General features: G+C 35.5%; 1 protein-coding gene across 4 annotated transcripts in view; it reads left to right on the forward strand.

Moving 5' to 3' along the window:
• The window catches only part of LOC149078754 (uncharacterized), an 89,124-nt gene that overhangs the window by 33,403 nt on the left and 29,587 nt on the right, over window positions 1-26,134 (forward strand). For 2 of the 4 annotated variants that reach the window (XM_089240853.1, XM_089240856.1), the window contains exons 2-7: window positions 18,853-19,005; window positions 19,281-19,368; window positions 19,934-20,058; window positions 21,502-21,549; window positions 24,506-24,679; window positions 25,765-25,932. In XM_089240853.1, the coding sequence (XP_089096979.1) occupies window positions 18,853-19,005; window positions 19,281-19,368; window positions 19,934-20,058; window positions 21,502-21,549; window positions 24,506-24,679; window positions 25,765-25,932 (756 nt within the window). The remainder of the gene's footprint in view (window positions 1-18,852; window positions 19,006-19,280; window positions 19,369-19,933; window positions 20,059-21,501; window positions 21,550-24,505; window positions 24,680-25,764; window positions 25,933-26,134) is intronic. The other 2 variants (XM_089240854.1, XM_089240855.1) reach the window with 2 other exon arrangements.

Consider the following 26,134-nt stretch of genomic DNA (forward strand, 5'->3'; position numbering starts at 1 on the left):
CGATACTACTGACACTTTATCTCAAAAATGGCTGATGAGTCTACCTAGGGTTTCAAGGAGCTCTAAAATCTTGTGTTCTTTCATCGATTGCTAAACATTTTCGAGAATTCAATTTAGAAGGTCCCATTGATTTGAAAAATATTATATTGTTTGAAAATGTTTTAGTTTTCAGTCATCCCATTTTCTGGTTGCAGTAAAATCTCTCTTATTTGAAATAGAGGGGGAGAGACCCAAGTTGGATGTGAATAAATCATTGTTTGACCTATCCCGGGGCATGATCACCATGGCGACTAAAAAATTGATATTGGCACTCAATTTTTTGTTGTGTGATAACTAAGTTGATGTCCGAGAACAGCACAAAATTGTATGGAAAGGGACCCTTCAGTCCCGGACAAGTCAAAGAATATTAGATATTTGTATTTGTGTTTATTATATTATTGGATATTGTATTTATATTTAGACTTTTTTTTCTGATAAAAGGAATTTTCGCACCTATGAAATTTTGATGAAGCCTGAATTTTTTCCAGTTAGTCAAACCGTGGTGGTTACTGAAATTGGAGTACATATAATAGATCCACACCAGTTTTGCGGATTTTGCGTAAGCGTGTCTACCGACATGAAAAAGAGGTTGCCATGGTACAGAAAAATCGAAAGCAGCATTATTTCGGATGGTTTTTCCTCGCAAAAATACATGCGTGCTTGGCATTTAAAGAAATTTATCTGGCATCTGATTTTTTTTCTTCCGATTTCTCAAACCCTGAAATAAATATATCCGTAGAGCTGTTAAAGGGCTGCCATAAGATGCTTTAAGACAAAATAATTAAACATTGTAGAGATTTGCTTGTTTTCCAGACGATTTCGCATAAACTTGAAAAAAAAGAAAAACTTATGTTCTAGATTTATCTGTTTTTTGTCACTAACGTGGCGTTCACCCTTTAAGTCTACACTTATCTTTTAATGTGCGCATGTAAAAAAATTATTTTGATTGTACCCTGTATGGAAAGTTTTACTGAAACAATGTACTTTAAGTCTTTTGTAGTCAAAGCTTTTAGCACTCTTTCAAATATAGTCTATTCGGATTGAGAGGGGTCCAGGTACAAATGTGGAGTTATTTATTGGCAGGCGTTATTCGATTCTGATAACAGAACAACTTATAATAACTTCTGAGAGAATAGGGTTCGAAGTTTTCCGAAATCTGACTGACCTCGTTGAGTCACTCTCAATGATAAAATATGTAAGGTTAAGGACGTAAAAAAAAAAAGCTTCAGAGAGAGAGAGAAAAATCGTTAGATTTCCACAGCAGTTTGCTCTTGAAGAGCTCAGCGGTGGTTGCTGACAGCCGCCTTTTCTCGACAAAATGCCTACTTTTGACAAATCAGTGCAGGACGTCTAATAAAAGTGCGTTTCTGGAAGTTTTCTGAGCAGCCCTCTCTTTTGCCTTTCTTTTGTCTCTTCCATAAAATATATATATATGCGATGACTGGCTGTCACAAAGCCAAAAACTAATTTATCGGTCTCAGTGTTTTGGGTTCGTCATTTTCTGTGTTCTTCTCACTGTTTCAGCTTGTGCTTTTTCCGTTAGTTGTTGAGTTGGCTGCTCGCCAGCTCGTATTCAAGAGCAGAATGTGCACTAGTTGCTTTCATTTCTTTTCTTTCTTTTATGCTGTCGTTCATGATCTTTAGATATGACTTGAAGCTACTGATTTATTTCACACCATTTAATCAATCCTTTATTTTTTTGGAAAAAATTTACTCATCAAATTAAACAAGACAATTTTGATGCGAGATAGTTTTTGAGATTCCCCATTTCTCCTATTATGATATCGAACAATGCAGTCGAACTCAATTAATATGAGGCGGGAGAAGGTCAAGCATTAGCTTGTATAAGGGCTCTAGAGAGGCGGCGGACTCGTCGTCTCCCAATTTGGAACGGAATAACCAGTTTTTCGCTTAAAGTGACGTCTTATCCATGGGTTGTCAACCAGTGCTCCTCGGAACCTTTGGAACTCCATGTATAGACGGATGACGGATGAATGAAAAAATTGTATTATTAGAATAATACAAATTCCCCCCCCCCCCGGCCAGGGGGAAGCAGACGTTCACCCCTCCTCAAACGGAAGGCGAGTGAATCAATCACCGAGGGTGTGTAACGTGAAAGATAAGTAAACATCAGGAGTGCACATGGAGCCACAAGCGGATATAGGGGGCTGGATGTCATAGGCGCCGGAACCTAGGGGGACTGTGGCCATTTGAGCCTCTCTCCCCAATAAATTTTGCATGGGGGGGTTGAGTCCCCCAATAATTTCTGAAAACCAATCCAATGCGCCTTCTTTCTCCTGCGTACGCACTTGAGTCCCGTACATATACGGAATAACTATCAACTTTCAGTACCCCCAATATTTTCTTCGAGTCGGCGCCTCTGCTCCATGTGCATTTTTCAAAGAATCCGCGGTCACTCTAGGACAGCGGTTCGCGGAACCCTTTTTGGCGTGTAATTTCTATGGCGGAGCCCCGCAGACCTATTTTTTACTTATTCAGCAAAAAAAAATTACTGATTTATTTTTATTCTCTAAAGTCATTATAATTTTTTTTTTTCACATTCCTGTTTTTTATTTTATTTTCCTCGAGCGGCTGCGGAGCCCCAAGGGCTGCCAAATTTTTAGGATATCTTAATGATACCATGGGAGAGAGATTTACGAAATAACTAAACAATAGTTCAATTTTCGACAACCAGGTGAAAAAATGGTGCCTTTTATTGAATTTCCCTTTTTCCCATAGACTATATGGCGTTTATACCTAGTTTCAATGGAATACGTCCTCCAGAACGGGCTCCAGATATGTCGGAGTAGTGTCAGTATACTGACGGGTGCTGCATAGGTCTGAGCAGTGGCAGTATACTGAAACTACTCAGACCTATGTAGCACCCGTTCTGGAGGACGTATTCCTTTGAAACTTGGTATGTGTGTACGCTATATGGTCCATGGGAAAAAAGAAAATTCAATAAAAAATCTCCTTTTTTCACCTCGTAGTCGAAAATCGAACTATATTTTTTATAGCACTAATCTTTCTCCCATGGTACCATTAAGATGGCCTAAAAATTTGGCTGTATTCGGATGAGTAGTTCTTGAGAAAAACTATTCAGAGTACGGAAACTTTAATTATAATTACCCTGTACATGTGGAGCTGTTTTTGCAATGGCCTGCCCATAGTGAAGGCAAAGTATGACGAAAAAAGCGCTTCCCTTCAGTTCTTGATCAATTTTTTTGTCAATTGACCAGATTCAAACATTTTTTTTCCAGAAAGTTTCTCAAGGGATCTATGAAACATCATGTGCGTTAAATAATATCGTCTTTCGTGATATACATTAGACAGTTTCGTTCTAACGCCTCACAATGGCTGAATAACGAAAATGCAAAATTTCTTCTTGAAGGAAAAAAAATTAGGTCCCGTTTTAGAATCGAATAAAAAAAATGAAACGATTTACCATTTTGTAATGAACTATACGGGAAAGAAAAACAGTCGTTCGTTTTGCCAAAGCCCATTCGTCATGTATAGTCACCGTACTTTCAAATGGGACTTTTTCGAAAAATAGCTATCATTCGGTTATTATTAACAGAAACCCAGAGTCCTAATGTGATCACATTAAGCGGCGTAGGCTGTGCTAGTTATTGGGACCTAAAATTTTCCACATATGCTAATTGAATTTATTGGAGTATGAATAAAACAAAATTTCCACATTTATGTCAGTGTGCCTACTAGCATGGATAGCGGGCTTGTAAAAGTCGAAATAAAAGATAATTTTTGACCGTTTCTCTCAAAAAAAAGAGGGTAAATACTGTGGAACTTTTTTTGGCTCCTAAACTTCGGATTTCTCTCGCTCGGAAAAAAAATAAAACATTTTTAGCTCCAAGAAATTTGTCAAACTCTTAATTTTTTTTCCCCGTCAAGTCCTGTTATATACACAGTGGATGCCCCTCAACACCACTAATAAAAACGCATTACGTGGGAAAACTTTCTAAATGGGAAATGTTTAGACATATGGGAAATAAAATCTGTATTCTGGAAATAGAACGTCTCAAGCCGGGATCCACTATATTGACAAAAGAAATCAACTGGCTGTGAATTTTTCTTTTGACGTGCAAAATTTTACGAATAAAATTTAGCTACAGCTACTTCAGTAAAATTCGCCTGAAATTTTAATTACAGTGAAGCCCGTCTTAACGGTCACTCCCTCTTTACGTCCAAACACCAATTACTTGAAAAAAACTCTTTAATAACAACGCCCTCAGATGCAGTCACCCCTCTTTTACGGACGATTTTTTTTGTCCCTCCGGTGTCCGCAAAAAAGAGGAGGTTTTTACTTTATTTTAAAAAAGGCTTCGTTCAATTTGAGAGCTTTTTTTAAAAAAGAATGAAATTTTCTTTATACAATTGAAATGGTAAACAAAGGTGGTTTTAGAAATGAACGTATCAGTTATTATCTCTCGTTCCATTCAAGCTACATGTATTCGGTACTGATGTTCTAGGTCACCTAAATCTCTCAGCCTAAAATAATCCTCCAGAATGTGGTCCTCAGGCGGTCGTAAAAATTAAATTTCAGTTAAATTGAAATGGAAATTATTCCAGTGTACGTCAGAAATGTGTCAGTGGCTCAAACTTCAAATGAAAAATTAGAATGATTGGTTCTCGGTGATTGCCCTGAAAATGGAAGGGTTTGAATTTTCAACGTGTAGCAAGAGCTCAATTGCCCTCGGTCTGATCTTCGTATTGTAGGCGAGGGGAGGTTTGAAACTTCTCAAGCGTGTTATAAAAGGAATCCGTAAGCACACATGTGAAAATTATGGGCAATTTTGTTAAGGAATTAGAAGAGCAATCAGAAATATATTGATGTGCGAGTGAAAGAGAAAAAATGTTTTTACTAGCGTCCTCTGCTGTTGACTTGAAACACTAATTTCTGATTAAATGCTTATTATAGGAATATGTTTATCTCTTCTTTTAAAGACATTTTATTTATGTTGTAAGTTCTTATAATGATGAATTTCAAAACAGTTAAGCACAATCATAGAGAAATTTGATGCACCCAAGTATCGGTTGTTATAATTTTTTCTTATTTTAAAAAATTTATCTCTTATTTGATTCAGTTTCGGTTTCAGCAATTGTGCGTGCCAAAATGAATTAGTTTTTTTTTTGTGTGTGTGTCATCTATCTTTGACTTTAAGTACTAATTTCTAATTTTACACGTAAAAATTTTGATCATATTTTTTAAATTTCTATCGTTTGTTTTTATCCGAGAGATCAGTTTCTCAATAATTTACAGAATACTTGATCATTTTGACGCCCACTTATAAAAAATCAGTCACAGTGAAATATCGGTTGGTACGTTTCTTGTGCTTTCATGTTCCTTAACCCCCTAAGCCTAACCCTAAGTGGCATTGACGTTTTAAAAGCCTGTTATTTTATATAACATCGACAAGCCCAAATACTTCGTAAAGTTGATTTCTCAATGGAATATTTTTCCCCCCATAACACGTTTGCACCTGCTGAAAATCGGAAGAAAGCCTTCTTCATTGAAATAGACGTGGAATTTTGAAGAGAGTTTGTTGATTTCCGCTGTGCCGCTCAAAGGGTTAACCATTGAAATAGTTTTAAAAATTTATGCCTGTTATAACGTATTTCGAAGTGCTTATTAATTATGTTCTGAATGTAGGAAACAGGGCTGGACAAATATATTGTCCGACATGTCCGTAGCATGTAACAATTTTGACTGGGTATAAATTTTTTTTATATGCCTACGTTGCTTTGTTCTATATACAAAACATTTCCATTCCCGATCTTTAACAGCGATATTTTCGCAATCACGAAAAGCACTGATTTCTACTTCGATGATTTTCTAAAAATACTCCCCACCGCTTTTCTTTTAGGGTCATTGTCTACCGAGATTATTTTCCGACTCGGGTTTATGAGATAATTCCGAATTGAAAATTTCTTGTACCATTTTCATCGGCGTAGACTTTCTATTTGTTCATCGGGATCATTCAAGTTTTACGTTAGCATGGGGGTGTTCCGATTTGCCGACTTTTTATGACAAGGGGGGGGAGTTTGGATGATGCTTACGTCATGAACCACCTTTTATGAAGATATGAAATATTCTTAATGGCATCTTATTCGGTGCGCCAAAAACGGAAAAAAATCTTTCGATAGTTTTTGGGCACCTGAACTAACATTCTCAATATTGATAAGTCCCCTACAGAGCCACTTCAATGATCTCTAAATGTTTCACGGATCCTTCAAGTGCTCTGGAAATGTGTCCGGGCCGCTCAAGTGCTCAGGAACTGTGACATGTATCACTCAAGTGATCCGTAATTATGCCACGGATCACTTAAGTGATCTGAGAATGTTGTGCGGGTAACTTGAGTGATGTAGAACCGCACTGGAGGCCGCTTAAGTGCTCTAAAACTGTGCCACATGTCACTCAGGGGATCTCTAAATGTGCCACGGATCGTTTAAGTGTTCTGGAACTGTGTCGCGGGTTACTTAAGTGATCTTTGAATGTGAAAGTGATCTTTGAGGCCTACTTCAGTGATCTGAAAATGTGCCACGGGCCACTTAAATGCTCTGGAATTGTGACACTGGTCATTTAAGTGATTTGTAAATGTGCCGCTTAGTACATTTTTATAAAATTAGGTTTGAGGGGGCAAGCGACATCAGATAACCTTCAGGGCCACATTTGGTCTGCGGGTCAAGGGTTTACCTTATATGGCTTAAAGGGTGGTCGCAATGAATTTTTTAAAGAGAAATTTTGAGTTCTTGCCCTTTAAATAACATTGAATTAACAGAAATTGATTATAATAACACACATATAAAGGTATTTTCTTTCGAAATTTTAATTTTTTTTTTAAATTTTTGCATTAAAAAAAAAAAATTTTTTTGTCTGTGGGGGGGGGGGGATGCATGATCCTCCTATGCCTCCCTTTCCGCGTACGTTTCTGATCCCACCAATATGTGTTAGGAGGTGGTGGGCAGTGCTGACGAAGTTTTGCTGACGGGGGGGGGGGGGGGTTCAAAAATGGCTAAAAATTTGCTGACGTAATACTTAAACGGCCCCATCTCCAATAATTGCATTTATTCGTTTTTCAATTAATTATAAATTTGTAATTAAAATACAGCATTAAGTTTTTGTTCCGTGTGTACCATATCCTCGTCGTACTTCCGGAACGACCTTCATATCCACAGAAATGAAGATGAACGAAAACGCGGTATATATATATATATATATATTCTATGGTATAAATAGAACTCAAGAGAAATAACTAAAAAATATCTCGGATGAAACTTGTTCGGCTCAATTTGTTCCAATGACGTTTCACTTACTATCCGAGCAAAGATAATTTGTGTAATATAATAATAATTTAGATGAAAGGTTTTTACCTGCAATGTTAAGAAACCGGAGGGGGGGGGGGGGGGTAAATGAACGTCTTTCTGAAATTGAAGGTGAGGGCAATCGACTCATTTTTTCTGAGAAAATGATTCAGCGTTAGGGAAATCGTAATAATGTACTGTAAGTAAGTGGTCCATCGAACTTTTACAAACATTTTACTGGAATGCTCAATTTCAGAAAGGTTGAAAAATTCTGTTCTAGATGCATCAGAATCCATACAACAAGGCTTAAATTTTCACTATTTCTCCGAGGATTAAAAAAAAAATTAATATACTGTTTTAGGAAAATCTAACCTACACACTGAAAATTCATTAAGGATATAAGATTAGATATTTGGGGTATACGAATCGTACTAGATGTAAGAGTTGCGTAATCATACAATTTTCAAGATGGCATAATTTCGGCATCGGTAATCTTTTTTCTTCTAAAAGAATCTACCAAAAAAACTCAATCCTTGCTTTGTAACGTCATTTAAATAAATTTTTTATCTCAGCCAATGCTTAAGGAAACATTGCTCCGTACCTAATCTCTCCTTTCGAAAAAATTTTCTATAGGTAAAAGAATTTTTAAAAGCTCGTTCCCGTTCCTTCAGAGGACGAATGAAGTAGTACCTACTAACTTTCCTATGTGTCAGGGAATCGGTCGATAAATTCATTCATGAGCAGCAACGGAACCAACCACAGATTTCTTTTTATCGTTATTTTACTTCTCGTTTCCCAGATACTACTACCGTTGCTTGCCGCTGCCTTCCGGCACCCGTGGAAGTTTTCGTGCAAGCAGCGCGAAACGTTGCCAGATGATGCGCGAATACATTTGGGCCAGTCCTCGAAACGAGGGCTCTCGTTATTATTTGCTATTTCTTTTCTAAAATCTTTTCTATATTACTTCTTTTCCTAGTCGGTACGACTCGAGAGTCTCGTCTGTTCTCACTGTGTTAATGTTTGAAGTTGAACGATACGCAAAACGTCCCACTAACACTGAATGAGAAATTTTATTTTATTTTTTTTCCCCATATTGTCTATGTAGTGGTAGATGCCATCGCTTCGAATTTGTTTTCAGTTTGACCTTAGACTAGGATTTGACTAATAAAAAAAATTTAGGCGCCGAAACAATTTTTTAGGAGCCAAGTATTTTCCCCAGGAAAAAAACAGGTTAAAAATAATGTTTCTTTCGATTTTTCCAGGACATAGTGACCCTCTTTTGATGTTAATAGATACACCAGGGCTCGACAAATCAAAGAAATAGGCGCCAGCCAAATTTCTTAAGAGCCAAGGATATTTTTTTCCCTAGAGTTTTTCCAGGAAAAAAGGCCTTGGTGAACCTTTTTTTCCACGTTGAGAAAGAGAGAGAGAGCGAGAGAGAAAATTTTGCGTTGTCCTCAAACTCCAATTTAATCATCACCCGTAGAAAGTTTTAGGCTTGAACGACGATTTTTTATTAGGCTATGGTGATCCCTGAAACCTAGGATTTATCAATTCCTGCGATAAACTGATATAAATTGCAAAAAATTTGATGTTGTCTTCAGATTCCGATTCAGTAACGCCGCGTAAAAAATTATAGATGCTAATACTCATTTTTTTAGTTTCACCATGGTGACCTCGCGCCCGGGATTTGTCGGGCTCTGCGTTCCGACCGAAAAAAACAAAACATTTGTCTCCTCTCTCTCACACACACACATAATTATTACTTTCATTTTTATATTCGTTATTCAAGTCTGTTAGAATCCCAGTGAAGGTGCATGGAAGCCTAGCCAATCGGATTCAGCTTCAAAACTGTAAACTGCCTTATGTGCAAGGCAGTTTACAGTAAATGGCAGTGCAGAGGTCTTCAAAGCATAGCTTCATGCGCTCCCCCCCCCCCATATCCTGGAGGCCCCTAGGCTGGAATATTTGGTGGGCATCCAGCCCAAACGTTTCACGGGCCCCTTCTACAGGAAATTTATAGCGTGAAAAAACAAAAATGAGACGAGAATTGTCCCGGGCCCACATGGCTGGATCCTTATCAGCCCTGCCTTCGTGTGGGATGCCATGCGTGGCTTGACTCGTGGACCACTGTAACCTTCGAAGTTTTTTTTTGGAGTGGCCCACCGACGAAAAGACTTACATAGTTACAGAATTCATAGAAATTCTTAAAACCTCAATGCAGAATTGGTGAAAGAAATAATTGCAAAATCACATTTCGAAAACATTTCATAATTAATGAGAAATCACTTTATAATTATTGAAAGAAATAATTTTTCAAAATTGGTAGAAAAAATTCAGAAAAATTACTTCAGAATTAATGAAATTCACATGCAATAACCTTTTTAAAGAATGTTAATGAAATTCCGAATGTTATTGAAATTCATATTCAATGAAAACATAGCTTCAAAATAAATGAAATATATTTTGAAGCTATGTTTTCATTAATTAAATGGGGAAAAAAACTCAAATAATATATGAGCTCGTAAGCAATAATATAACTTGCTGGCCCTTGAGCTTCGTGGCAATTTTTTTTTGGCCCATAATGTCTGAAAGACCGAAATGACCTTAGTGTGCCAAAAGTGATCAAAGGATGATATAATTTTACCAAAACTTTCTTAACTAAACCCGTTGTTTCTCGTTTAACTTTGCTAATGTTCATTAATTGAAGATTAACTTTCAAAAGTCTATTTAAAAGTCATAATTCTTTCATTCATAATTTTTGTCAATTTTAAAAAGATTGATCGATTATTTGGAGGACAGTCAAGGGTGTGTGTGTGTGCGCGCGCTATTTTTCGCATTGAATAAATCACGAACTGCCCCGTCAATTCTGGTCCACTCATAGTGCATATGCAAATTATTTGCCAATAGCTAAGTCCTTGCTTTGGTGTTTAAAAGCTTCTGTTTAAAAAATAACTACATATTTGATTTTCTCTCTCGGTTGTTTTTCTTCTATCCTCCCAAACTTACGAATGCGATTCATGTTTGGCCTGTTGCCAAGATCTTCACTAATGGCGATCTTTTCGAACCTTAAAAACTTTCCAGATTTTCTTTTTTCAGATCGTTGATTTTTTTCTCTCTCCAGCAGATTTGCCCGTGAAAAGTTTACGTGCTCGTCGCTGTATCATTTATCATTTGTTTATGTTTCTTGTTTGGTTTTTGTGTCGAGTCAACGTCTTTCTAGCACTCTTCTTCTGTCTTTATTGCATGAGAATTTTCTTTACGGTTTCCCAAATTATCCATTTTAATATGCTTATTTTAAGTGCGATTTAGTGCAGATGATGTTATGCTGACGATCGTCAGAGTTTTCACTGTTTTGAGAGCGGATTTAAAAATGGAAATTCGGTGGCATGTGAAATGGGACGAGTTCTCTCGAATCCCTGCCGAATGCGATTTTCATCTTTATCTGAATTTAAGGTTCTTTGTGACATTTGTATGGGTTTATTTTCATTTTGGCTCAGATTTTATTTTAATGAGGTCAATCTCGGGTATCGATTGGTTAAATTCCTTGAAAAAATATTTCTGATTTATAATGATTTCTGATGTCTATCTAATAAGCATTGAAATGTATCAGACTATATTTTTATTTACAATATTTAACAATAATTTAATTCGGAAAAGAAATTAGAGTTTTCTTATTTATGATTGTATTACGACGTAGGTTGCACGAAAAATAGCCTACGAGATTCATTTTGAAAGTCACAACAAATTTAAATTAAAAAAAAAATGGGGAGAGACTTTTTGTACTCGTAGTTTGCTGTACTAAAAACTGCGTTGCCATCAGAATAAATGCAGTGCACATAAACATACCATCCTTGTCAGAAAACTTTCCTGACACAGGGGTACAACAAAAAACGGCGACTTGACCGCAGCAAAAAATTGCTACCGCCATAAATTGCCATCGAGGGGTTGGCGCGCCAACCTCTCGATGAGTATAAAAAACAAGCATGCCGTTCGGAATCGGCAATAAATTGTAGGTCCCAGCCTAATTAGCCCTCGTGTGCAGAAAATGACCGTGGTGCGGCAAAAATGATAAAAAAAAAAAGATCACATAAACATATCCATTCAAACTCAGCCAGGTGAAACGTATTTAAACAGAATGTTTGGTATCTTAATTAGATTTTAAAACGCAAATCTTATGAATTATGCATCAAATAGATTAAAATATGTTGTTATGTATATAATATAGTTCCCCTTTTGCCAGAAATATGAATGTTTGGGAAATGACGTTTGAATATTTACTGTACCCTCGTAATTCATCTATTCCACTTTCATCTAACGTGCATGGTTAGACCAACGTGTTTCACTAGGGGGGATACACATTCCTGTTTCTGGCAAAACTTAACGATAGCAAAATAAGTGGTCCAACCAGCCGATAAATCCAAAAAGTGAAAATTTGTATCCCTATTGCCACAAAACATTAATATGTCACAAAACATTTTAGAAAAATAACTTCCATAGCGTAACATGGGTAGAGTAAACATCCAAATGTCATTTGCCACGCTCTTTTTTTTCTCCACGACATTGCACATTCGTGCTTTTAGCATGGCGTAGACGATATTTTATCTTAAAAGAGCTGGTTGAAATTCCCAAATTTGTTGTCTTGCCTATCCTAATTTTGTTTAAATTATTGGCACGTATTTATGATAAGAATTATTATCGTGCTTTGTGTGTGTGTGTGATTGTAGCATATTTTACTTTTAAATAATTCATGAGAAACCAATTCGTCAGTTTTTTTTTATGGTCTTCCTAACCTCCTTCATTCTTCCGGAAAAGAGAAAACTTGCAAAGCGTGCCATATGACAGGATTTGATAAATCCAAGGCGCCAGGTCGCCGTGGCGACTACAATATTGGTATTGGCACCTGAAATTTTCTGTATTTGCTTGCTATATCAGTCTGAGAATGAAAGAAAATTTTCTGATTTCATATGATGCGTCTTCCAACATGAAAAGGGGTCATCCAGTCTAGAAAAAGCAAAAAAACACTTTATTTAGGACTTCTTTTTTTTTGGGGGGGGGGGGCGGGGTAGTATTGTTGGCTCCTGAGAAACTTTTCTGGCGCCAAAATATTTTTCTTCCATTTTTCAAGCCTTGATTTATGATGCTATATTATACGGCAATAGATGAGGGGGTTTAAGTCAGAGCGGTGTAAGTCGATTAATCCTCATTTTGAGAAAAATAAGGTTTTATTACAATTGTTTCCGAACGGTTTGTAGTTAGAGATGGCCTAGCCAAGAAATTCAACCCCAGACCTACGCAAAAAGTATGATGTGCTAACCACTGGACCGGCAGATGACAACTAGTACGTATTGCTATAATTATTGTCCAATAATAAGGAATTTCGAAAATTGAAAATTTTAAGAATTACAAAGTACATTAAGACCACTGGTCAGTTTCAATTATGCACAGGATATCGCGCATATATCAATGACTGCTAATTATGCAGAAATTTTCTTCAGCGTAAAAATGCAAAAATACTTCTGATTAGTTCTTGTAATGCGTTTGTTCATACTGATACCATTTTGAAAACTTTTGTAGAGCCTCTATATAGTGATATAGGAATTTCCCAAATTATGGATCTCACTTGAATCTAACACGCTTTTTTCTTTCCGAAATTGAACATGTTAAAATGGGTGCGCATAAGAATCGGTACAAGAAACAGCAGACATTTTTGCAGCTGGGAAACACAATGTGCCCTAGATTTGCGTAAATATATTGTTACAGGTTTTTATTAATACGCATTTTTAAATACAGTGAGACCTGGTTACAACGATACTCGATATAATGATAAATCCCTCTACAACGATATTTTTTCAAATCTTGTTTGGAAATGTTTATACTCTAATGTTAAATTGCTGCCTCTCAATATAACGATAATCCCTCTACAACCACACTGTTTTCTGGGTTCGCCGAGTATCATTTTATCGAGGTTCCGCTTTACATAAAAATATTCCCTAAAAAAATGCTCTCGTCCTCTGGTTCTTAATTACTTTAAGGTGCCTTGCGATATATTTCAAATAATGTAGTTTCTTTGTAAAAAATGACTTACATGTCTGATGTAATTTGAAAGGATTAAGGACTAGGTTGAATTCTCACGGTTCTCAATGGGAAAAACTGCTCCGTAATATGGTTCAGTACATCAACTTATCATAATGATGGATCTGTCTTACCGATTATGCAAATCGATTTTTATCTTGGCTCATTTTTAATCAGAACATGTTCATCTATAATTGTTTTTTTCTGAAAACATTACGTGTTTGGAAAAAGAATATGAGAGCATTCCACAAAAATAGCTTCTTCCCTCAAAAAAGAAAAAAACTGAAGCCTATATACTATATTGCTATTGTTTACTCTCCTGCCCACATCTCCTTAGTATCCCGTTGCAGCTCACGTTGCTTGCTGAAAGTTCATTATGATGCAAAACCAAAAAAAAACATTGTTGCTGTTTGGAGATGCATCTCTCGTTTCCGTTGACTTGCTGGAACGGGAAACCGCTCAACATTAGTGCCTCGATCCGTTTCCTGATCTCGTTTTCTCTCCAGTTTTTGGAATGTTGCCAATTTTTATCCTCCCGAATTCCCTGCTGCTGCGCGCGCGCGATCGCGTGTGATACACACCTTCTGAAAAAGGGTCAATCTCATTCGATTTCTTCGATGAAGTTTTTTTTTTACAATTCATATAAATTCTACCATCCATTCTTCTTCCTCGCTTGACCACTGCTGGTAAAATTTCGTGCAACTAGAGATAAGTGGAAAGAAAAGTCGCTTTCTCCACAACCACTTTATTTACCACTCGATTCTAGCTCAATTGTACTTTTCGATTTCAGAGTATAGGCCTAATGTAATAAAATGATAAATATTTCTCAGCCTTTAACGACTTTTCCCACAAAATGTTTCTTTTCTATTAGAAGTTGCGACCTTTTCCGAAACATTCTTCATTTTATCGTATCACGCTATTGCTCACTACTGGGATAAGTGCAATAATTGATTTCAAGGTTTAGACAGCTGGTATTTTTTATGATGGATATTTTGAGACCGGGGAAAACCCATGAGATCACTCAAACATGTTTCTTCCTATTCACAAGAAATTGGAAACACTGCTTTGTATTTCATAGACGTGGGGGGGGGGTTGGAAGAATTGTGGAAATTAAATATATGCTTTGAAACATGTTTCATTGACCAACACCCCTGTAAGTTTCTGTGCTGTTAATTAAAGTCGAAGTCTTCTCGCTGAGAACTCATTTCAGCAAATAATTAGCAACTTTTCTGATACTTCTTCGTGCTTTGTATTCTTTCAAGAAATGCCAAGAAGGTATGGCAATTAAAACTAATTCCTCCCAAATCATTAGTTATTTGTTGCTCTGAGGAGAGTCTTTGGCTCTTAAATCATGCCAGTAAGCACTTCAGTCATCGTGGGTCTATTTTCCGTCTCTGAATATTACTTTCAGTAATTTTGTCTTTATAAGATTCGTGCTTTCTAGCGCACTCTAATCTCAACTACGTGTGACAATATTCAAAACGTTGTTTGCATACAGAGGCGTATACGGGTTCGGGGAGGTACCCAAGTAGTCGCATGACGTCAAATATAACGTGAAAATTTGCTCATTTTCCCTAAATGACGTCAGTCAAAAAAAAAAATTACGTCATTTCAAAGTCATTTAATGACCACTAACAACAAAGGTCAAGAAATAACGATACTTGATGATCTTAATGAAATGACGTGATATTAAATGGCGTAAATGATTTTGCGTCATAAAAATCACGAATTTCTTTCGAACTGAAAAGTTCTGTTCCGGATAAAAATATAAATTATCAAAAGAATGTTTATTAATGAACCTTTAGAAGTGCTTCAAAATCGTTACCCTAGGCCTATTGGTTTTCATATGCAAACACCAAACATGGCCTCCGCTCTGTCCCTTGTGGGATATAAGCAGGCTACCTTGCGGCTGGGCCATGCTGGAAAAAAGAAAAAGCCCCGCTAGCCACCAAGACCACGGGCCGACCTCCGACCCACGCAATGGACTACAAACACTAACACCGAACATGGCCCAGCTCTGAAGCAGATTACCTAGTGGCTGGGCCATGCTGGAAAAACTCTCTTGATGTCCGGGCCCGGCAGGCATCCCCGTCCCGTAAGCCACAGGACCCAACCCCGCCGAGACCCCTATCGCCTCCGACTCGCGGCAATCACACCACCAAAGTCCCCGGAAACCCCAGCCGGCCGCCAAGGAGCCCGGGCGGATCGCCCGCAAGAGACGAATGACCAACATCTCGAGCCATTCGCCTTCATCATCGTACTCTGTCCCCAACCAATCTGCAACACCAACTTCTCTCATCTTGTCTTCTGTTGGAAGGGTTTTTTCATAGGTTGGTTATATATTGGTTTTCATATGAAATTTATCAACACGGTATATAAATTATAATTGAATCCATATCATGTTTTTTACCGAAGATCAGAGAATCTGTGAAATCAGTCAACGATTGAAAATTCTTTCACATGTGCATCAAAGCTGTATTAAAAATCTCTTTAAACCTCTTTAATACAGCTTTGATGTGCATTGAACTAAAAAAATGAATTTTTATTTTTTTATTTTATTTTTATTTTTACAAACTATAAATAACGCAGATAATTATTTGTCTCGTTGGCAGTACAGTGGTGGTCGGCTGAAGGCAAAGCCGCTTGAAAGTTTAATGCAGCTTTATCGTAACTGTTGCGTTAATGCAAATCTTAATGCAGCTTTGGCTGAAAGTGATTTCCTGCGGTTTTTCTACTTCGAGGCGCGAACGTGAGCCAGTCTTTCGTTTAAAAAAATCCCTCCGCAGAGAGCAGGCAGACCTTAAACAGGATACTTACTTGTCATGAAAATTCAAGCAGTTGCCATCTTTGCAATCAAAAATATGAAAGACAGTTGGCAACACCAGCAAGAACACGAAACACAATCTGACAACATAAATACGTTATAGGGCCACACATACACTCAGAACACACATTCCGGCATGTACCGATTCGTTAGATTTTTCGCAGAGGAATGAGTGCGAGGTTCATGTACGGTAAAGTATTACAGTAGCCCTAGTTCATAATTTGTATGAACAACGAATCACTTAAATACATATTAGGAGGTTATCATTCTTTCTGTTCTAACTTCTTTGCGTAGGGAATATTTAATTGAATTGGGGTACATTGTAGCGTTTTTTATATTTTCTGAATCCGAGGACCTGTAAAATGTCTAAAGAGACCCCCCTGCAGACCACTAAATTTCTGTGTAGGGTTTCATTTGAAACTTATGTGAATATTTCTAATTTGTTTAACAAAAAAAATTCCATATAATAACATGAATAATTTAAACAGAACCCCAAGTTTTCGGAAACCTGTCTCATGTTTCGCAACTGATCCACACCCATCAGCCATTTACAAAAATTAAGTGCACAGCTTTAATAACTAATTAAAATTAATAATTTAATTTTTTTATTTCTGATATTTTATAACTTTCGAAAAAATATCTATGTAATTAGAGTGAAACTTCACCATAACGATACTCGATACAACGATAAATCCCTCTGAAATGGTACTTCTTCAAGTCTTGTTCGGAAACGCCTGTAATCTGATATTGAACTGCTGCCTCTCGAATTAATAATAATCCCTCTACAGCGATATTTTTTTTGTCTGCGTAGTATCCTTATATCGAGATTTCACTGTATTTGCATGTACAGTATATCATTTTAAATATAGATAGGACTTGTATGTAATAGCGATGATAATAATTAATAATCCATTGGTGAAATAATCCAAAATTGTAATAACACATAGTGTCTTAAGTTTTTAAGGGTTTTTTTTGTAAGAAAGTTTTATTCGATGGTGTTAACGGAAACTTACAAATTAGAATTGGCTGAAGGGATTTGTCCTTGTCTCACCAGATGTTTTTCTTCACAGATGTAGGGGACAAAGTGGGAGAACCTTCATCCTTCCGAACGCAATATATCCTAGCTATTTCAGCACAATGCCTCTTTTCATGATACCCAGTCTTCAGAAATACTGTATCTTCAAATTTCGCTAAGAAAAATCCACTTCCGCTAAATAAGAATGTATTGAATTTCATCATTTTCATTAAATAATGGTACAATTTCGAAATGTGTGATGTTGACCCAGCGCCGTAACTAGGTATTTCGCCGCCCTAGGTGTAAACATGATTTTGCCACCGTCCCCCCACCACTTTAAAATTCGATAATTTTATAACGGTGTTCTTTGTTCCCACTTAAAAAACTGTCTCCCCCCCCCCCTAAAATTTTTCCGCCTGGGCAGTTGCCCTTCCCCCTCCTGACCTCACTAGTTCCGACCCTCTGTTGATCCGCATGTATTTTGGTGGTATTATACTTATACATCATTAGCAATCTTGTTTTAATTTCTATTTACTTATCAACCAGAGGAGGGAGGAGGTCCGCAAGAGATGGCTGGTGGCACGTCGGCCGTTGTTGTTGCGATGTTGTTCAGTACCACTGAGCTAGAGAAGCTAACCTCTAGCTCAGAGGATCCTACCTCTGGATCAAAGTTCAGAACCACGGCGGAAAGAATGCTGTATGCGTTCTGTATTATTGAGAATTCTAATGTATTCATAGCTCCATGGTTCAGAATATAGATCCCGCTAGATTCCCTATAATTTCTGGTATATAGCATAGCTCAGCAGGGGCAGCGCTTGGGCTGTGCAATTCGTGAGGTAGAGATTTTTTTTTATCTTGAACCGTTCCTGTAGCTCAGGGATTTCCTTGTTCCAATAGTGTTTCATTAAGGAGTCCTTGGGTAAATGCTATTTGAAAGAACACTGGTGAATGGTATAAAATTGATAGAAATTGATTTTTCCCTTTATCTATGTATAAAAATGTAGATAGATTTTCTGTGTCAGTCTGAATTGTACAATATACCTACCCAAATCTGAGGTTCCAGATATGCTACTTTGACAAGGCTCAAAAATGATCGAAAATCTGTCTGAGATTCAATTGGTTTCTCTACTTGAACAATTAATTTCATTTCAAAATGCATAATTTTGTTCAAAAATGTCTCCAATAACACATTTTTCAACAATGCAGAAACTGTAATTTGATTAGTTATTTCTTCAATAGTAGTAGTAAGGCTAGGTGAAACCCTGGGGCAGTACTGATCATTCCTACATGTTACACATACCAGTTAAAAGCTAAAACATGCTGGAAGAGCAAATTGAATCAACTCCATCTATATCTTAGCCTTTTTTAGCATAAATACTGATTTTTCAGGATGTACGTTATTATTAGAACATATTCTATCTAACCTTTCTAAAAATACACATTCTCTTTAGAAAATGTTATTGGATTTCTTCTGCTTGTAAAAATATAAATTAACATAAGTTTAAGATATTTAATACTTTTTAAATTACTTTTATTTGCCTCCACTGCTCTGCAAACTACTACAAAAATCTTATTTCAGAAACAGTCTGCTCTCATACGGCAAATGGAGGAAGAGCTGCGGTTGGCCCACATGCGAAATCCTGATGCTGAGGTTCAGCAACATTTGGAAGCCCTGTACAATGAAAAAGAGCACATGACCAAAGAAATATATCTCCTCAGAGAAACTTTAAAGGTAGGCTATAAATACTCATAGTAGTAGATATCCACATTTCTTTTCCATTTCATTTTTAAAAGCTTTTTTCATTACATAGATTCATAATGTTCATTCATTCATTTCTAGACTTAATTCAGAATGTTTGAAAATATGACTTGCACCACTCTAACCTCAACCCCCCACTACCATGTTATCTACTTTATACTATTTTTTAGTATGATGTGTAAATAAATTTTAACTATATGGCACTAAAAATCGTTAAGTGTATTAATTAATTAATGTTTTTCTTCAAGGAATTAGAAATGAGGATAGAAACACAAAAACAAACTCTGGCAGCTCGTGATGAAAGTCTAAAAAAGCTTATGGAAATAAAAGGTGTTGGTGAGTATTTTTTCACATATACTGTACCTAAAAATAATTTAATTTAGTGATTTGGAACTCTTCTCCTCTATGGGAAATGTTTTCACTTGTCGCTGAACTTCTTTGTTACGCCTTTATTACTGACACAGCACCTGGTATTTAATGTGGTTACTAATTAAAATATCCAAATCAACGCCTGGTAAAAAAAAAATATATATATATAAGTGCTTTTGTTAACAGTGTCGCTGTTGACAGCTCTAAAAATAATTTATTTACATTTTTCCAGTTGGTTTCTTTGGGGGAAAAAAAGCAACTGAAACCAGGTGCACTTTTAATTGTGTTTGCTGCTGAGAGAATTTTTTATAACCATCATCGTCCATCAATCTCCCCTCTTCCCATATATATACTGTAAATAGTTACTTTGCATGACCATTGTGATTCCTCAATCCTCCATTTCTTTTGTGCATGGTAATTTTATAAATTTAAATAAGATAGATATTTGATAATTTATCATGAAAATGCTTTAAAATTAGCATTTTTCCTAATGAGATCATGTATTTTTTGTTTCATTTGAATCAATAAAAAGGTGGTAAATTGATGGAAGAAGAGAGGTTAGAGTTTGAACGTGTGAAAAGTAAGTTGATTGAGAATGAGGCTCGCTCACGACATCTGGAGGCAATGTTAGAAGCCAGAGATAGGGATTCAACCAAGGTAAGAGAAAGAAAAAGAATTGCTGTTTTTTTTGTTCTGCCATTTAAAAAAAAAGTGTACATATCTGATGATTATCATTGAAGTGTGTATTCTTTTGATGGGACAATCAAGAAGGTTCAAAAGTGTAAGATATAAATTCTGAAATTAATAATTTGGTGGGATCAAATCAAATGATATTTGCGTAATTAGCAGGAGGTCACAAACTTGATTTCATGAAAATATTCTTTTTATTTTTAAAAATTGGGCTGTGTGGGTGAAAAGTCAATGACACATTTTAAAATTTAATTGAAACTCAACTAATGTACTTCAGCCTTTCCGCAGCATAGCAGAAACAACTAAACCTCCCGTATCTAATAAATGCCACTGAGAGGGTTAAAAAGTATGGTTTGCAATAAATAATTGTCATGAAAGCACTTTTTTGATTTAAAAAAAAAATAATTCAACATTTCATTCACAGATGGTGCTACATAGTGAAAAACAACATAACATAAAATATAACACAAAGGGTGTATAATTGCATAATTAATGTTTTTCTATTTGCTTACATGAAACTATTACATTTCAATATGAGAAAACTCTGCAGCTGGGACTGCATCTAATCAGGTGTTATTTTCAGACAAGCATTATTTTTGGATTGCATTCCATTGTGCTTAGCAACACTGGCAGCAAACTAGCATGCTGGAATGCAAAACAACTCACTTCTGGATCTTAAAAAATAAATTTTGCAAATGATGTTGAATCTGTTCGACCACTTGTCATATTTATGTGTTATGTGAATGTTTTCTTTTTTTGTAAAAACGTCATATGAGAATGAAATTTTGAACAATTTTTTTTCATATTTTGGAAAAACTATGTTTATGTGATAGTATAGGTATTCTCGTTCTCACCCCACTTTCTTTTAGTCAATTATTTGATTTTTTATTAATTTTTAAGATGTGTCATAGACTTTTTATCCACGCTGTATATCATTAAAATACAAAAGACTATCCTGAGTGTTCTTGGGACTTCATTCGTGTGTCAGTGTACCCACAGATTTCTAGACATGATTTGCTATTAAGTACAAAGCAAGCAGGTTACTTTTGCATGGTTTTTCCCAAAAGCTTTTCTAATTTTTTATAATATATGTATCTTATTAAACTTCCCTGCATATTCATAATCTGCATATATATAGTCGCTTAGAAGCTTCAGTTAATTTCTCTAGTGCTCATTATTGTTTCTTAGTTTTGTAAAATTGAATTTAGAATATTTGTGCTTTTATTTTGTATTGCATCATTCCAATTTTTCTAATGCATGTATTTGTATAATACCCCCCCCCCCACCCGTGCTTTTTGCTGTTAAATGTGCATGAGAATTTTCTCTACTAATTTTTTTTGTGCTTGTTTCTAATCTTTCATGCTGTTTCATATCAGATTTTCTATGTTTTGAATATTAAAAAAAAATCAGGCTGGCAAGAATAAAATTGGTGTTTTGGAGGCAATTCTTGAAACAAAGGTATTGTTGTTTTTCTTTTGTCGTACAATTTGCTATGTAATTTTTGTGGGGAGAAAACATCATATGGGAATTATTTTTAGTTCTAGATAATTAATTTAAAAGAGCTATTTACAGTCAGACATGCTCATAACAAACATGTGCTTAGCGAGAGTCTGAATTTAATGAGCAATACATTTTGTTTGATACACTACTAATTGTGCATAATTGTGTATCAGTTTTGTATTTTTTGGCAAGTATGTTTTTCATGGTGACTCAAATTTGATGACTTAAAAATAAAACTTGAAAAAAAAAATACAAAAATGATAGAAAATGAAAATTAAGTGCACAAAAAGGACCCATAAAACTGAGTTTCTTTTACTGTTGGCCTAATCAGAGGTGCTGGCATGAAGAAAACATTGGGGGGGGGGGGCTGAATGTTGCTGGTTGTCTTGTATATATGGGACTCAAGCACGTACGCAGAAGAGGGAGGGTGCATTGCATTGTTTTTCAGAAATTATTTGGGGGGAGGCACTCAAATGGCTAGGTTCAGGCACCAATGCTAATGTACAGATAATCCACATGAGGAGTAAGTGAAAGTCATTAATAAAAGTCAATCGAATGGTTTAACAAAAGGCATGATGTCACCCCTTAAGGTTTGTTTTCACTGAGCAGGTGCATGCAACATTTTATCTGGAAGGGAGGGATGAGCATGGAAAATGAAGATAGGAGAATTGACCAATCAGAATTTTAAAGAATATATAATTCAGCGCTTGCTTAGATTCTATTACAAACTTCATGTATTTGAATGTGAGGACCATTACTGGTATTTTTCTTCTCCTGTGTGTTGTGCTCATTATTTTTTCATGGGGAAAATATCCAAACGCAAAATTTTAACCCAAGGAAACAGGATTTTCTGCATTTTACGATGAGGTGAACTTGGAAAGAAACATCATCTTGTCTCTGCTGGGACTCGAACTCTGGCCCTCTTGCAAACCGAGCAAGCATCATGCTATTATCTACTTACAGGGCCGTCATTTTAACTTTTTCCAGGGGGGGGGGGGACAAAGAATGTGTACTCAATGTATGTATACATATTTGTATGTGTAGAAAAATGTACAAAATGAACATCAGGGGTCATTCAAGTATTACGTCAGCATCGGGGGGGGGGGGGGGTTTGGATTTGCTGACTTTTGATAACAAGGGGGGAGGGGGGGGGGTTTGAAGGTTGCTTACGTCATCAACCACCCTTTTTGAAGATATGAAATATTCTAAGCTGCTGACGAAATTTTGCTGACAAGGGGGGGGGGGTCAGTGTTTTGCTGACTTTTGCCGATAAGGGGGAGGAGGGGGTCAAAAATGGCTAAAAATCTGCTTACGTAATACTTGAATGGCCCCTTACAAAAATTTAAAATTTGTCGAAACTCACCATAGGCAGATGTAATATGAAGTGTAGTGAAAAAACATTGTTAAAATATAATTTTTTATGTGAAAACAGAAAACAAATTAATTATGTGAACTGGAAAGCAAAAAATTTTTCATTGTTCATTTTTTGCTTTCCAGTTCACATAATTAATTTGTTTTCTGTTTTCACATAAAAAAATGATATTTCAACAATATTTGCATGTGTATGTATGTATATGTATATATATACATACATACATACCATTTATACTGTATTTTCCAAAACCAGGGGGGGGACAACACCCCTCCCTTGACTCCCCTAAATGACGGGCCTGCACCTACATCACTGAAGACACGACTCTGTCTTCTTTATTTCATGCACTGTGGCTTGAGGCATTGAGGTAGAGGTTTATTAGTCTTTTCTCTTAACTTCAGCAAATGGACCCATGTTCAGGGCAGTAAATAGATTTTTGCTGCCCCTCCAATTTTAAAATTCAATCATTTTATAATAGTTTTCTTTGTTCCAACATAAAACTATCCCCCCTAAATTTTGCCGCTCGGGGCAGTTCCCTCCATCCCCCTAGTTCTGGCCTTGCCCAGGAGGGATGGTAGAGAGAAATAGATGGATTTTTTCTGAAGTAAATATGAAATATAAATCATAACGTTGCTGGGAAAAAGTGAAAAACAATTTAAGTCTAATATTGATATAAGGTTATATAGGCTTATACCTGCTATGAATACAATGAAACCTATACGAAACGAAACGTCAATAGATGTTCTAATGTTCTGTTTCATGAAGGTGCAAATAAAAGCATTGAATTGACTTTGAATTGAACATTCATTGAATAGACTATATTTCGATTCCATTTAAGACAGGTTTCTGCCTCATATGTCTTTGACTGACTTCACTGTACTTTACGTAAAAAAAATTAAATGAAGTATAATTTTTTTTACTTTAACACAAAATTAGCCAGCGACCTAATTTAACTAAATTTTCACTGGAAACTAGCTTTTTCATTATAAGGGAGTCTGATTGTGTTTAATGACAGAATAGCCCTCTACCATATTTGAATTGTCTGTGAAGTCATTGGACTGAAATGACATATTTTTGAATGAGAAACAGGCTGTTGGTAGATGAAACTATTACTGAGTTATTTAGCATGCAGTAATGTGTGAAATGTGTGTATAGAATGAAGCATTTAACAAATTTCTGTGAATGAAAAAAAATTGTTCATACGTCCAAGGATCTTCTACAATTTTTCTTCCTTTAGAATATTCTTTATTATTCTTAAATTTGCATGTACTGTTTATATTTTTCGGTCTCGATAAAAGAAATGCTACTACTTTTGTCTTTTTTTTGTCTAATCTTTGTTGTTATTTTGCACATTTTTTTAAATGCAAGATTTTAATGTGTGCTTTATGTGTATAATTGAATAAACTGCATGTTAAAGCATGTTTAATTTTCTTCTTTTTTTTTGTTAGTCTTTCTTCTTTGTTTGCTTATTTAACTTTTTTGTAATCCCAGCTGTGTTTTGCATGCTGATGTGTTTCTCTAATTTCACATAAATTCAAATAGGATTCTAGAATCAACGTTTTAGAAGGTGAAATTGAACTACTTGAATCAAAATTTGTTAACCAGCAAAATAAAGCCTCCAAGAACAATGCTAATGTTGAGGATATCTCTCCTCCTCCTCCTCAATTGAATGATGTCCCATCAATGGATTTTATAGTGAAAACTGTTTCGGCTGAAGTAAGTTACGTGAAAATAAAACTACAGTGGCATAGTTGTTTAAAAAAATTCATTAATTAATAGTATGTTATAAAAACAGGTATAGTTGTATTAATAATAGTAAATGTATATATAATAAAAAAATGAATTTTTCTAATGCACAAAATTTAACTGCAAGTTTCTAATGATACTTACTGTATCTTCTTGGAATTAAATATTTGTCTTGATTTGTGAAATAGAGAAATTTTGAAAATTATTTCTACAGATTTTTTTATTCTGTTTTGAATTTTGCATTCTTGTTTTTGTTGAAGTGAAAACCAGTTTGGGAAAAAGAAAAAAGAACTTAATTCATTATTTTATGAGTTTTCTTTGACTTTCATCACTCATGTTATTTAGCACTTTTTCTTCTTTTCTTTCATGTCTCCCAAATCAAATTCTAATGTATATTATGGATTACTATAATTTCCTACACATGTAAATTTTGCTACTCAGAGGAAAAGTCTCTTCTATTTTCCTTGCAGCGGTATACAACCTGTACCTGTAAACTTCAATAATTTGTGGGATAAAAGTCCTTAAATAATTTTCAAGTGACATTTAATCTACAAAGAAATATTGAAATATTTCAGCATGAATGCTTCTGTTCATTAACATAACATGTGTGTTAAACAGAAACTTCACTTTTTAATTTTAATGTACACAAAACAAAATAAAATCTGTTAGATGAATGGGTTGTATAGAGTACATTTCATAAATATTGTGGTGGTATACACAACAGTGTTTCTTAACCTTTGGGAGCATGGCCTGGTCATACAGTCACAGCTAATAGAAAATTAAGGGACAGTTTGGCTTATATCAGGCCCCAGTGGTTGAGAAACATTGATATAGAATATATTTTATAACAAAAATCATTGAATGTGAAGAAAATATTAAATAAAATCAAATTTTTACTTTTTTTTAAATTTCTGCTATGCAAAAGAATGTCTCTCTTTTCTTGTTTTTTCTAAAGAAAAATATGATTTTCCTTAAATATATATTTTTTAATAATTAAGTTTTAATAATAAACTGAAAATAGCTTGATCATTATCATTTTAATATTGTATATGTAGGTAGAGGAATTGCGAATCGAGCTGAACCGCCGTGATCAGGAAATAATGGCCATGGGGGCCAAAATGAAGACCCTCGAAGAACAACATCATGATTATCAACGACATATTGCTGTGCTGAAGGAGTCTTTGTGTGCCAAAGAAGAACATTATAACATGCTGCAAGCTGATGTAAGTTGAAATCAATGTTTTTTCTGTCTTTATGCCTTTCTTTTTCTTTTTTTTATTCTTTTAATCAGAGATTTAGGATAAATTTTGACATTTAAATGGATACCTTAAATGGAGATCCAATTTCTTGCTTACAGTTTTGCCCCTTGATTAAAATTTTTAGGTTGCACAGAACTGGTAAATTAATGATGAGTTTGTGAGCTAA

This window comes from Pholcus phalangioides, unplaced genomic scaffold (assembly GCF_987345545.1).
Source record: "Pholcus phalangioides strain wild (caught in Gottingen) unplaced genomic scaffold, Ppha-v1.0 ptg000013l_1, whole genome shotgun sequence".
Lineage (NCBI taxonomy): Eukaryota > Metazoa > Arthropoda > Arachnida > Araneae > Pholcidae > Pholcus > Pholcus phalangioides.